This window comes from Watersipora subatra, chromosome 4, assembly GCF_963576615.1.
Source record: "Watersipora subatra chromosome 4, tzWatSuba1.1, whole genome shotgun sequence".
Lineage (NCBI taxonomy): Eukaryota > Metazoa > Bryozoa > Gymnolaemata > Cheilostomatida > Watersiporidae > Watersipora > Watersipora subatra.
Genome location: NC_088711.1, coordinates 60,234,824 through 60,250,637, shown reverse-complemented (window position 1 = coordinate 60,250,637; position 15,814 = coordinate 60,234,824). Strand labels below are relative to the sequence as shown.

General features: G+C 36.4%; 1 protein-coding gene across 2 annotated transcripts in view; it reads right to left on the bottom strand.

The window, feature by feature from the left end:
* The window catches only part of LOC137393379 (uncharacterized), a 56,794-nt gene that overhangs the window by 4,206 nt on the left and 36,774 nt on the right, over window positions 1–15,814 (bottom strand). For both annotated transcript variants that reach the window (XM_068079909.1, XM_068079910.1), the window contains exons 16-20: window positions 12,434–12,582; window positions 8,376–9,269; window positions 6,886–6,925; window positions 3,793–3,918; window positions 644–937 (exon numbers count right to left, since the gene is read on the bottom strand). In XM_068079909.1, the coding sequence (XP_067936010.1) occupies window positions 644–937; window positions 3,793–3,918; window positions 6,886–6,925; window positions 8,376–9,269; window positions 12,434–12,582 (1,503 nt within the window). The remainder of the gene's footprint in view (window positions 1–643; window positions 938–3,792; window positions 3,919–6,885; window positions 6,926–8,375; window positions 9,270–12,433; window positions 12,583–15,814) is intronic.

Sequence of the window (15,814 nt, the reverse complement as noted above, 5' to 3'; positions counted from 1 at the left end):
CTCAGATGTGTCTAGACATGTTTAGATATGCCCAGACAGGTTTAGACAACCAGATATGCTCAGACATGTCTGGATATGTTTTGACATGCCCAGACATGTCTGGACATGTTTAGACATGCCCAGACACGTATGGAGGTGTTTAGACATGTCCAGACTGGATAGGAAGCTTGCTATGCTAGTCTTTAAAACAAACAACTGCAAATAACTTCTATTTACATCGATGGAATGACAACGAAATGAAACAAAAAACTGCCAATCAAACCAATCATAGTTTTCATAACAAGTTTTCATAACAAGTTTATGGCAGATAATTTGAAACATGTTTAAAAGAAAGCGTTTAGCATTATAGTATTTTATATAATATATCATAATACTATAATACATTATAATATATTGTAGTACATCATTGTATACCACAGTATGGTTTTATACTCATTGATTTAGAATAACACAATAGTTCCGTATCAAGAGTGTAACTAAAAACAAAAACTGAATTAAAAGCTTAGCGATAAACACTCCACAGAAACTGGACAGACGTAGGAATGAGAGAGAGGAGACAACCAGAAAGCATGAATTATAGGCCAATAACAAGGCTGCTAATCGCTGAGCTGATAAGACAAGCAAACAACCCACAAAAACTCACCCAAAAGAATCACTCGCACGGCGCTAGCCACGAGCAGTGCCGCCTCTTTCGTCATCTCTCGCACATTTTTAATGTCAACGTCATAGGTCGTACCCGAGTCAATAGACCTGACTCTCAGCAGTGGCTGATTGGGACAGAAGTTGAGCACCTCCACCCGATCCCATTCACCAGCTTTTGGTTCCAAGGCAAAGAGAGCTTCTCCCTCAATAAGGGGAAGTTTAGGAGGGAGTCGAGAAGGATTAGAAAGGCTCTGCTGTTTGATTTCTTTCATGTTGTTGACAAAGTTATGCAAATCTGCAGCAAAACAATTGAAAAAAACGAGAATATGAAAACTTTCTGGATGGTAAAAAACCCATCAAACTGCGCGTTATACACAGAGACAGTCAACTATGGTGAGAAAAATTGGCCTCCACATTGCGTAACTCTAAAGAAAAAGCAACTTTAAATGTAAAAAAAGTTTTTACAATTTACAAAAGGCAACATTTTTTCCTTTCGATCAAAGCTGAAACTAAGGTTTTATTTGTTCCCAACAGGCATTCCCAACAACTTTTCCCAGTTGTGTACGTATTAATACATTACAATGTAGCAAGCTTGACATTTTACATTTGCCCATTAGCCATTTTCAATATTTAAGTATCAGGTAAAATAGATAGGTTAACCATATTACCAGTATACTATTAAAACTTGCTTTGCTACAAAATATTTATCAACCTGATAGTCACAGGTACCGCTGACTTGGTGAATATTGAAATAAGGCTACAATCTCCCTAGTAATAACAGCATGAAGTCAATGCAATAATGCTACAATCTCCCTAGTAATAACAGTGTGAAGTCAATGCAATAATGCTACAATCTCCCTAGTAATAACAGTGTGAAGTCAATGCAATAATGCTACAATCTCCCTAGTAATAACAGCGTGAAGTCAATGCAATAATGCTACAATCTCCCTAGTAATAACAGCGTGAAGTCAATGCAATAATGCTACAATCTCCCTAGTAATAACAGTGTGAAGTCAATGCAATAATGCTACAATCTCCCTAGTAATAACAGTGTGAAGTCAATGCAATAATGCTACAATCTCCCTAGTAATAACAGTGTGAAGTCAATGCAATAATGCTACAATCTCCCTAGTAATAACAGCGTGAAGTCAATGCAATAATGCTACAATCTCCCTAGTAATAACAGTGTGAAGTCAATGCAATAATGCTACAATCTCCCTAGTAATAACAGCGTGAAGTCAATGCAATAATGCTACAATCTCCCTAGTAATAACAGTGTGAAGTCAATGCAATAATGCTACAATCTCCCTAGTAATAACAGTGTGAAGTCAATAGACTTAAAGATGAACATACAGAACATTTTATTAGATTTATCGAACAGTATCAGTATTTTTCTATCATTTCGATTGTTTTTGATGTCTGAGGTGGTCACAGTGCAATACTGTACTATAAAAGGAAACCCTGTTTTAAGGCCCAAAGTTTGTTTAAAAAAGAATAATTTTCCCATGACCCAACGAATGGGAGCGAAGTTTGAGAGTTTTTATGATAAATGCATGTGAACACAACTTACGAAAATTATTCATCCACAATGAGACGAACCCTTGTTTTGAAATCTCATCAACAAATTTAACCATCGTTTTGTAGAGTCGTTAAAGTATAATAACGATACAAAACACATATAAGCCTATTTAAATATGTTACCAAGTCTTTGTAAACAGTTGGCATTATCTTAAAACTTACCCATCTGAACAGATTATACACAAATAGACAGATTATTTTGGCTGAAATTCTTCACAAAACGCTTGACAAGCTTGGTTTAATAAAAATTAAGACCGGAAATTGAAACGCCGAGTGACAGAGAATAGAATGATTAAGTCGTGCACATTTCACACACAAATAACACGCACATTTCATCAGTCTATAGCATTGTTGAATTGCCGAAGGTTTCTGTAATTAATGTAGGAGTACTGAAATCATTTCATTTCATGAATGTTTCATTTTTGCCGATTTCAAAGTAACTGACATTTTAGACATTCTTGAGTGCTTTGGTATTCTAACTGATGTCCAACGCAGTGTAAGTAAAGGAAATGACGATGATTTTTTTTCTAGCGATCTTTGTGAGGTTATTACAATATTTAATTATAAGTTTGGATGACTACAGAACAATGACTACGTAGTACAGATTTTCTAAAAATCTGTATAAATATCACAACTTCTTGATATTGCTAGCTATGACGTTTTGAAATGTAAACAAAATTGTGCATTGGTTTTATATTATTACTATATTAATAATAATGGTTATTCTAATAATATCAGTGCATTTTACTTCTAATATTGGCCAATATTGCATTTCTCCTATTGCAGGGGGAGTGATATAAACATATAATCTTTTCCTTTCATTATTGCTGTTTGTTGTGTATAATAACACCCACACCCAGTACATTACAGCTACCATTGCAGTTATCCTATTGCACTGCAGTGCCATTTGCCTGCTAATATTGCATTTCTCAACCATCAGTACCCTTTCTTTTTTTCCAATTTAGCGCGTCCAGATGTTTAACTTTTTTTGCAATAGTTAGCATTTCCCTCGGCCTCTTTGGCGCGTGCGGAGGCCCTTTGTTGGTGCAGAACGTTTCTTTGACATTGTAGATTTTGTCACAGAGGAAATTTGCAAACGTGAATTTGGGAAAGTATACAGAAACGAAAACTGTGGACAAATGAAAAAACAATACAATACAGCATCAATATTTTACTTTTAGACAACAGTAAAGCCCCGGAGTCAATCAGGATTCAGAGCACAATGCACTGTAAAAAAAATCCGCAAAACGGCAAAAGATGAAGCGCGATATAGAGAGGGATCACTGTACTCTTACTAGTTCATATGAAGATGGCTGCCGCTGTCCTGCCACTTTTAAAGAATATCACGCACACCCTACAAATGCTATGTATATCCAAGATCGTAGATTAATTTGGAGTGCATGCATTTGTGTCATGCATCCTTTCTACCAATAGAATAATGTAATAGAGGCTTTTTGTTGGCCAGCAAAACTGGCCAATTAAATCGCACAAGAGAAGCACTTACTGCTTGTAGGCGTATTTACTATTATACTATGTGAAAAACTCGAAGAATAGAGAAAGGAGACAACTTACTGTCTTGGTCAAGTGAGGAGATGTACAATGAATGAAGGTCACTTGCATTCACCACTCGAACACGAGTCTGCTCATCAGGAAGTAGAGTTAAGTTGGGGATATCTTTGGCATAGATCACATGACGCGCTGTAGCAAATAGAAACAGTTATTAGATGATAAAAACCTAGGTAACTCCGAGCTATGTAAAACGTCTAATTACACTTAGAATACCAAATTAATTTAATTTACTGTTATCTTTACCATAATATGAGCTGTGTCCGTCAGTTGAAAGCCACGATTAAAACGTTAGGAAAAAGAAATGCATCACACAGGAATAGAACTCACGACATTTGGCTTGGTGGACCATTATACTAACTCCTTCGCTACTCGATCACCTTCCAACATATTGGAATAATTATGCACATAATTATTACACATGAAGATCGATCTCTCATGGCACACAAGACTGTCAGCGTACTAGTAATTGATAAGTTTACTTTACTTTACCAAACAAAGTGAACCAGTGGCGCTGGTATTTGTAAGTTTAGCATTGAACAATTATGGAGGCTTATTCACAGCTATATTATGGTAATAGAGCACAACTCCTCTGACCTCCTATGGTAAGAGGTCATTAATGTCACCCTTTCAAGCCTACACGTCAGAACAAGTTAAGATCACAGTCTGAAAATGCCGGATCACTTATCGGCACACCCACTCAATCACATCTGATCACACACAAATCTTTCGGGTAACGATGCGCGCATTTATCTCAACTGCTACTGTACTATCAAATCTAATAGGGCCTAGCAAACATTGAGACAGACACGTTTGCTAACAGCTGATTCTGACAAATGTTGGAACTATTGCAAGATATTACACCAGTAATAAATAGTTTTTTGGATTTATGTTCACAATCAATCTTATAAGCACATTAAAATCTCATTGCTTTTTATACTTTTCATGCTTTTTATAATGATATACTAGCTGAATGCTCGGCATTGCCCGTTGATAAAAAAGTCTTTGCACAGAAAATTTATTGAGATTTAACATATAACAACAGTTACCATTCCAACTTTAAAACTTCATATCATGAGAAAAAAGTGTTTTGTGCAGTTGAAATAAATTAAGAGAAAAAATGAAACAGCTGTAAAGGTGTTCAAATGTAAATGTGAAATAATTAGCAAGTAATGGCTAAATAAAGATTGTTTTGTAACGATTACAATGAAAAATTATTTGGCATACAATTATACAATTTTAATTTGTTTCAGTGTTGGTATCGTAAGGCGAAAATACTGTCTAGAGTGGTATAGAAACCCATAGCTATTATCTAATGCACACACCTCTTGATGAAAATCATCAAAATTTCATACACAAACTGTACATAGTAAAAATGCGTAACCAAATAATATATCAACCTTGGTAACAAAAGTCGCCCAAAGTAACTTTAGTGAAAATGTAATATTACAATGTACTACATGCAGTATGTACCATGGGAGTGCTTACCTTCAAGAAAATCGTATAACAGAAATGTTGAATTTAACTTGAATGAATTTGGCTTACTAAACACATACAGCTAAGTTTTAGTATGTATTTTATTAAACTTCAGCTCCCTAATAGGCTAAAATTATATACTTTATCTGTTTTCGGTTTTGCTATACATTGGAACCTCGGTTCTCAAATGCTTCGGTTCTCGACCAACTCAATTTTCCATCAAAAAATTTTAGATTTGTTCGTCTCAGATCTCGAACATAAATTCGGTTCTCGACCAAACTGGAGCATGCGCATTGAGATTAAACATTCGGAAGAGCTCCAAAAACAGCAAATATACGTTTAACGACGTTGTTATGAGCCAATTTCAGAAATTTCTTTAGAAAACCGAAGAGATTTGCGAAGTTTCGGAAGAGATTTGCTAGGGAGATAACTCCTACAGTCGAGTTACCTCAAATTGTTTGAGGAGAATTCATTCTTCTTTAAAGATGTGAAGAAAACGTGTCATTGCGATTTATATTTTCTTCTTCCCACAATTTTTGATGTAGCTGATTTGTTGCTGTTTCATTATCAATTTTTGCGATTTTTGGTATTGCATCTTAACCTTGAATGTTTTCGATGTTTTAAGATCAAAACATACAAAATGTTTACTTTTCGTTTTCTTTTTTCATCCTCATCGATAGAAAATTTTTTATTCAAATGAAACACGATCTATATCTACCCATCTTTAAATGTATATAGTATGTGGTACACAGTACAGCTTATGATGTAAAATATTAGAAATTGTTTTCTCAAATTGGAATGGATTAAAATTCACATGCATTAATTCTAATGGGAAAAATTGTTTTGAATCAACTCGGTTTTCAACCAACCTTATGAGACGGATTATGTTTGAAAACTGAGGTTTCACTTTATTTTATAATGAAAAATGCTGAACTGAGATAGGGTGCAAGAGGGCATCACATCTCTTTCAAGCCTTCTGGGAGAGATTTCGGCAAATGGCATATTGGCATTTTCGTTATTTTGTCATAATCAGTACATCAACTGCCAAATTTTAATTACGAGAGACATTTTTCTTTATATCGTATGGCCAACCTATTATTACAGATTACCCAAATTACCAACCCTTTATACATGTCTGTTCAACTCACTCAATAATTCCTGATTTTTGTTTTCTTTTTTGTTTCTGGATATGTCACGAAAAACGTCACTTCTGTTAATGACTTACCAACGAAAATAAAGTTAAACTTACACTGGCTAAAAAGTATGGGACACTAGAAAAAGATGAACTAGACATAATCTGACTATAGCATCTCCGAACCAGCTTAACTTGACCTGTACAGACCTATAGCTCTCTTTTCACATTTTATCTTTTGACATATATAAACAGAAAGTTACTCTTGTTAGTTAATGCAAGGGCCAGGATGTATGCAGGGGGTAACTAGGGAAAGCTTCCACTACATCCCTAGATAAAATGAAGTCATCGCTGACAGTCCACAGAGCACCTACTCCAACTGCTCAATACATCATCAAATGGTTTTGCTATAAAAGAGGCAGCTATATCCATACCCACTGCAAAGCTTAATGAATGGTGACAAAGTACATTTGATAGACAACCGGTCCTACCTGGAGAAGTCTCTTTCTGCCTGGCAAGGCCCCGATCCCTCTAAAAGAAGTACAACATTCACAACGAGGTACTCAAGCTAAATGTGATACATAAAGCAGTAACAAGTAGCTATTATGAGCAGCACAAATATCCAATGAAAAGGCATACAGTATTTCACAATAAACACCGAAGGACAAGACCCAAAAGTTGCAGACGATCTTAAATGTACAGTGATGAGCAAAACTATGGCACTAGTATAGCTACAATTCTGTTCCTTTCTTTGCGATACCAAAGTTTATGATTTGAATTGGACATAGCTATATATCTACTTTATTAATGCAAAATAAATTAATTTAAATTATAGCAACATACTTTTAGCATACAAAGTTTAAAGTAATGTATGACTCTGAATTCTTTTATTCTTCAGATCTCAAGTGTAAATACAGGTGCAATATATGGAAGTCTGTGACAAATACAGGTACAATATATGGAAGTCTGTGACAAATACAGGTACAATATATGGAAGTCTGTGACAAATACAGGTACAATATATGGAAGTCTGTGACAATTATAGGTACAATATATGGAGGTCTGTGACAAATACAGGTACAATATATGGAAGTCTGTGACAAATATAGGTACAATATATGGAAGTCTGTGACAAATACAGGTACAATATATGGAGGTCTGTGACAAATACAGGTACAATATATGGAAGTCTGTGACAAATACAGGTACAATATATGGAAGTCTGTGACAAATACAGGTACAACATATGGAGGTCTGTGACAAATACAGGTACAATATATGGAGGTCTGTGACAAATACAGGTACAAAATATGGAGGTCTGTGACAAATACAGGAACAATATACAAAAGTCTGTGACATATACAGGTACAATATATGGAAGTCTGTGACAAATACAGGTACAATATATGGATGTCTGTGTAAATACAGGTACAATATATGGAGGTCTGTGTAAATACAGGAACAATATATGGAGGTCTGTGACAAAATATTTGAGCAAACAATACAAGTTTTTACTAATAGTTCATTTACTAACCACCAACTATAAAAAGTAAAAGTTGCGAAAATTGTACTCAACTAACAAGTGGCAAGGTTAAATTCTAGTAACGTGTGAATGTAAAGTTGAAGTGACATGTTACACTCGCTTCGTGTGTGACATGTCACACATGAAGCGAGTGTAACGTGTCACACATGAAGCGAGTGTAACGTGTCACACATTAAGCGAGTGTGACATGTTACAAATGAAGCGAGTGTGACATGTCATGCATGAAGTGAAAATAACATGTCACACATGAAGCGAGTATGACATGTCATAGGTGAAAAGAGTGTGCCAGTTTTATCAATGTCATATCTTATAACTGTTAAACACGGTATAATTAGAAAAAAAGTTCTCACGGTGGTTACATATGAAAATTTGTTTACCATTATACTAACTTTGAATGCAACTGTAAATTCATTGTTGGATGCACAAAGCATACAGTACCTTGCGGGTGCTAGAGTTCGGTGGGGTTGGGCTGTCTCTATTTGCAATCAAATCACAAGAAGATTGTAATGGGAGCTTGTTGTCATTAACCAACTCAAGTGCTGGCATGTCCTCATCCATCAGTTGATCTGAGGGTAGATCAGAAGCCTGTAGTGAGGGCATATTCTCATTGGCTGACTGCAGTGAGGGCATATCCTCATTGGCTGGCTGCAGTGCTGGCATGTCATCATTGGCTGGCTGAAGTGCTGGCATGTCATCATTGGCTGGCTGAAGTGCTGGCATGTCATCATTGGCTGGCTGAAGCGCTGGCATGTCATCATTGGCCGGCTGAAGCGCTGGCATGTCATCATTGGCCGGCTGAAGTGCTGGCATGTCATCATTGGCTGGCTGCAGTGCTGGCATGCCCTCCTTGACAGGCTGCAGTGCAGGCATGTCACCATTGATTGACTCGAGGGGTGGCATATCCTCATTATCTGGCTCAAGCAAAGTTGGATCCTCATTCGCTGGCAGTAAGTGTGGCAGGTCTTCATTGAACGATTTATGTGAAACAATATTCTCATTGGCTGGCTGAAGTGGAGGCATGTCCTCATTGGCTAACTGGAGCGGTTGTAACCCATCATCAACTCGCTGAAGTACTGGCATATCTTCGTGAGATACTGATGACAACGAACCATCGCCATTCTCTAGCATCACATCATTAGCTGCAGAAGCTATGAGATTACCAGCAACTTGCTTTTCTAATGCTGACTGGGAGGACAACTCCTGAATGCAACCTAAACGTAGAAAAGTCTCTGCCATATTGACCTTGTGAGGGTTGAAGAGGTCAACAGTGATATGACTCTTATCAACCGTTCGGACTGTTGCTGAGAGGTGGCTAGCATCTTTTAGGAGATCCTACAATGTACCATGAATAATTGTTTATAAGAGCGGTATTATGTGCAGACAAATCATACATACCAGATTGGGATAAGAACAACCATCTGCGGACACTTTCATCAAGCAGTCTTACCAATCTCTAAAGAAAACATTCTTTCTGATATCTATATAAGTTAAAACCAGCAAGCTATTAACACTGGTCAACGAATCCATATACCTAACTTCTAAAAATGAATAGACTTGTCACACTCTAACTAATTGGCTAAAGCTCCTGATCCTGTTTGATAGTAAACATCCACTTTCAGCATATCAAATATCAACATGATAAGGTCGTTATCGATTGAAATGAAACAAACTCATTAAAATGGAAAGAATATAAATGTGATTTATACAAACCACAATCAAACCCACATTGAGACACTAGCAGATGACAACTCTGATGTATGCATGTATGTACATATGCATGTATATATGTATGTATATATGCATGTATATATGTACGTATATATGTATGTATATATGTACGCATATATAACTTTATATTGGCATCAGGAATCATCAACAAAATGATATTTTCCGTTACAAGCCAAAAAAAAAGGAAAAATGAGAAGACAGAACTCAGGAATTATTGAGCAAGTTGAAGAAACGCATTTTAAAAGTTGGTAATCTAATAGCATTGCGGAAGAGTCGGGATAGTAAATTGCAGGTTATAGTAACAAAAAGTTTATAAACTGAAACATACATGTACGACAGTGGATGTAGTATCTTTGTGTCAGGAAACAAATATTTTGGACATAGTTTACGCAGAATTTTGAAACCTGTAACATAAATCCAGGAGCGAGCAAGCTTGGGATAAGGCAGAATATTCAAAGATTCTGTGATGTGATTGGTGGAAGTGTGGTCAGCTGGAATACCTTGTGCAAAATACTGATTACCATAAGACCTCTATTTGAACACCACTATAAGAGAAGGGTTAAAAATAGAATGCCACCCTTCATTTGAAGGCCACCTATATTTGAGCGGCACTTTGACATTCATCACACTAATTAGTAATCAAAGGTGTCTAAGTAGGCATATTGTACTGAAGACCAGTGCAATTTCGATAGACTCCGAGTTTTGTGGGCCAATATTAAACGTACAGTACACCCTCAGAATACGATTACCCTGATATACAATTTTTTCAACTTACGAAGTTGAACATGACGATTTTTTCACCTCACCATACAAATCAACAAAATTTTCGCCCGAGTTCAAATTTGGCAGTTGGTGTGCTTATTACATATGTCAAAATAACAAAGACACCGCATGCTGTTCGCTGAAAATATTTTCACAACGCCTGAAAGAATTCTCTCAGTTCAGCAATTCTGGTGTGTAAAACGGTAACATGTTCCCTTTAAAACTGGTAGAAAAATTGGAGTTGCGATTTCCTTCAAAATGGATTCAGTGGTCAGACAACTTCTCTTAACCTGCTAACAAAATCTACCGTACTTTTTGGACTATAAACCGCACCCCTATATAAGCCGCATCTGCTTTATTTTCCAAAAACCGATAATAAAACAATACATAGGCCGCACCTTTGTAATGGCTGCAGGATTCGGTGTGGTGTTTTTTAATGTGGCAGCAACTTTGCTGTTTAAAACGGAACAGTGCCTAACGGCACTGTTTCGTATTAACCGCATTAACCAGCATTGTTTTGTTTTTTCTTTCACCGCTAGAGGCGCACTAACTGGAGATTCTGGTTAATGCGCCCTAGCGGTGAAAGAAAAAGCCACAGATTAGCCGCATGGCTCAAATCATCAAAAAAAGTAGCGGCTAATAGTCCGAAAAGTACGATACCTCATTACGAAAACAGCATCGTTCGGGCTTTCTTGCCGAATTAGGTTGAAAACAGGTTTTAATGAGACCCGCTAAAATTATATTAAAATGGAAACCAGAAACTAATAGGCAATAGAATTTAAGTGATAAAAAAGCTGAAAATCAGTAAAATAGATAAAAATACATACTAGAACTTAGCTATAAGTATGTGTTTAGTAAGCTAAACTTATTCAAGGTGAATTCAAAATTTGTTCTATATGTATGTCGGTCTTGAAGGTAAGAACTCTCTTTGGTATGTAACTGCACATAGCACATTGTAATGTTACATTTTAACGCAGATCATAACCAATAAATACACTAAATACAATAAAGTTACTGTAAGTAACTATAGTTAGTAAAGTTAACATACTATTTTATTACTTATTTTAATATGTACAACACTTATAAAAAATTTTGACGATTTTTGCCAGGAGATTGTAACATTATATGATTACCATGGTTTCTATACACCCGACATACAATTTTTTACCATATGATGCCCACCCTGGAACGGATGAAAATCGTAACCTGAGGGTGCACTGTATTGATCACGCCTCAGACAGGTATATGAACACACCTGGATCATGGTGCCTGAAGATTGAGCCTACTAATTTGAAGCCTTGGCATTCAATTAAACCACTCATATCATGTAGTTGCGTGCTAAACTTCCTCAGAGCACTACGAGACTGTAACTATAGACTTTGGCAGACATGTCGAGCAGGCACGAATCCAAAGATGCTAATCGTCAAATCATTCAAGGGATGTGGACTGACCAACGCTCTAGATGGCTCTGAGGATAACAAGATTCATCGTTTCGGACAGACAATCGATTAAGACTGCACCGGGAGGTCTCCAGCAAGCACGGTCCACCGCTGGCATTATCGATAAAAATGACATTCAACTATTCGCGGCTGACGAGCAGATTCTAGAGAATAACGAGGACTGTTGCAATAGTGATGTATCATTTGATTTTCAACAGCAAAAATTTTATTACTTACCACTAATCATCATGTTCTTTTGTTTTATATATCTTTGATAATACTTTGTTGTATTATAATTGTATGTAGGTTGTTATTTTATCGTTTGCAATTTGTTAAGTTATTTTGTGTTTGAATTGTATGTTGGATGTTATGTTATTGTTCCTTATTCGTTAAATGAACTTGAACTTCCCAAAATCCTTAGCAGCTTGTTCAGAAATTGAACGCCACCCTTTTATTGAATGTCACCTCTAATTGAACGCCATCATAACAAAAGGGTTGAAAAATAGAACGCCTTGGCATGCAAATAAAGGTTTTACGGTAGGTAAGAAATAAAACAGTGTGAAATACCTTGATTAGTTTTACACACTCCTCCTGCTTCTGAGGATCTGTCGGCTCATCTAGCCCATGGACCTTACATAGTACGGCAAGTGCGGGGAGATAAGTGAACTGCCTTGGCAAGGGTACAAGCTCAGAGTGAATGACAGTACTAATATTTCCTGTCAAAACGAATGTCTGGCTATCAAATATGAACAACGAAATGAGATGCAGTTACTAAGACTAAGGGGTAAGAATTTTGAACTACAGCCTTAAAGGTTGACTTGCAACAAAATTCACATTACAGTTATTTGATATGAAAAGATTCACCATGTCTTACTCTGTAGTGTTGTAGGTGCAAAATATGTGGAAAGGTGATTACAAGCTCATAAAAGCTCAAAAACGAACAGAAAATCGCAGCCACATGCAACCTTATTCGTCGAATTATTTTCACTAATATACTTCACGCATTCCATAAAACCATGTCTATTGTTCTTACACGTCTTTTTATCATCATCGTAACGCTGTCACTTTTAGCAGTGATATCCTATAATTTACCGTAAAAATTCGTATAATTGTTTAGCCTTAGCTTAAAGGAGTACATATCATTGTCTGATAATTATGACGAGCCTGTTGGTCACTTGTGATAATCGAAAAGTGCTGCAGAAATTATTTGCGAAGTATTGGGTCACATGATCAGACTACGACTTGCCGATTAGAACAAACCGAAACAAAACTGTAAAGTAGCGAGGATCTATATTTGATACGGGGTCTTCGGTAAAACCCGAAGTGTTTGTCATAAACTAGTGCTACGATAAGTTTTATATTGAGCTTTTTATTGGCCTTTCAATTCACGTGAGAACATCACGTGACAAGACAGTAACCAAATTACATGACTACGTCATCAAAATAAAGAGATTCCAATCTTCGGCAGCTTTTCGTTTTTGAGCTTTTAAGAGCTTGTAATCACATTTCCACATATTTGGCACCTACAACACAACAGAGTAAGACATGGTGAATCTTTTGATACCAAATATCTGTAATGTGAGTTTTATTACAAGTCAACCTTTAAGGTTGAGCTAAATGAGGACACAAGATTCTGAAAGTGTCTCACTGAGTGTTTTTCCGCACATGCTGTTGACAGCAATCGCAATAACAACACTCACTGCACTTGCATGCCATATCACCTGCTATCTACCCTACAGGATGAATTTACTCGCGGAGTTATATTTCGCGAAAATTGTCTTTTCATGCATATTCGCGGATGAATTTATTCGCGGCTGAAAACTACGGCTCTCTAGGAAAAGTTAACTATTGCGGCTAGTAATAGTTATTACTACGCATGAGCACACCGCGTGTTTCGGTTTATATTTAGCTTACAACTGCGAGGCGATCATGCTATTCGTTGCTATGTTAACAATTTTTGCTGCGTCCAGAGGTTTTCACGAATATTCATCGCTTTGGAGGCCTTTGATAAGCCAACAACTTGTGGTAAGTAATGAGTTTTTTACATTTACTAAATTAGTTGAATTTTACTTTGGTTCTTCAGTAAAACACAATACTATTTTTTTCCATCCCTACTGCTTCATTATTTGTTTCAGTGTGAGAGAGAGATTTTTCATCATACACCGAAGAACAATGATTGTAATTGCAAGGGTGGTAGATGTCATTCTTAGAAGATCACCAATCATTCAGGGAGGTCTGGAAATTGAGGTTGAAGTGACTGCAGCTACTTACGAGAAGAATATATCTGTTTTTAAAAAGGAACAAAAACGCCTTTACGAGCACAGATCTTTGGCCAACTGGCAGAACTTTGCAATAGTAAGCCACGAGGAGAGTTCTGATGATAACTTCCTTACCAGCCATGTAGTAGCGAGAGAATCGCCTTCAACACCTTCCCAAGACAGTGACAGCGACAGATCTGCTATTAGTAAAATAACTAGTCAGAAAGCACAATTACCCGCTAGTGTTCACATATCAAGAGTACCAGTTTAATTTTATTGCTAGACAACCGCCATATGGACTAAACTGTTTATATTTACTCCTTTCAACGTTTGTAAAATTTTATTTGTATTTGAAATATTTTATTTGTACACTCAAGTTTGTAATAAATTATAATATATCTATACATGAAATAAAATATATAATTTAATCATGTTTGCTACAGCGATTTGCTACAGCTGTTTGCTACAGTTGACTGGTTGCCTCTCTGCCAATATTCCTGCCTTGATGAATATTACTACTTGTCTCCAGTTTTCGTAATTGGAGTAGGTTGTTTCATTCTCAATCTGCAGTAAACACAAAAAAGAAAAAATATTAACGAGTGTTGAGGAAGTACAAAAACAATAGCTGAAGTATTTGATGAAAGCGATCAGTTTTTAAACAAAAGAATTAACTAATGCAGTTGATTATGGAAAAACGTATCTGCACTGCAAATCAAATACAGACCATAATGTCCAGATCAGAACCATGATCGTCCTTGACTTCGGTATTAGAGATTGATGGAGTTGATTCTAATGTAGAAAGACTATGAGAGCTTTTTTGCTATGCTGAAGCCATGCCGAATAACTTGTAAAAACCTTGAATAATTTTGTAAAGTTTGACGCAATGGCAATAAAGCTCGAAGCCTGGCGATGATTTTAAAGAAGTTTTGGAACTCGGCTTCGTTTAGTACTTCTGCCTCGCGGCTATTTTCGCGATGACGCCATTCTGCATATCTTGTGACAACCTCGAATAATTTTGTAAATAAATGTGATGCATTGCCAATGGTGTTAGCTCAAAGCTCAGGCAATGATTTTAAAAATGTTTTGGAACTCAATTACATTTAGTATTTACATTAAAAACAAGGCTAGCGACTAGTTTTCAATTTGATGCAGTAGTTATTCTCTCTTGTGATTAAAAATAGAACTAATTATTCACTGAATTTAATAATTCGCGGAATTGACTGTTCGCGAAATCGCGAATTTTTATGACCAACGAATATTTTCATCCTGTAGGGTTATGTGATCAAAACATGGTTATCGTCGGCAAAAAAGCTTTCATGCACCATACAGCTGAAGTGATGATTGGAAAAAAGAATGCCAACAAAAAAACATAAATACCACAAAGATGATGAAAAGGTGCAAATGCCTATGCATTTTTTGAAAATTATTACAAAACGGAAACGCTAGTTTAAGCCGGAGTTACTTCCTCATGGAAGATTTATAATCATACTGTATGCTTGCACACGAGTGCTATAATCATACTGTATGCTCGCACACGAGTGATATAATCATACTGTATGCTCGCACACAAGCGATAGCATGAAGTCAACAACAAACACAAACTATTGTCGCCATAATTAAAAAACAAGATATCTACTCTGGAAAATTAAAAAATTTACCTCATCACCTTCATTCACCCGAGGATTTGCAG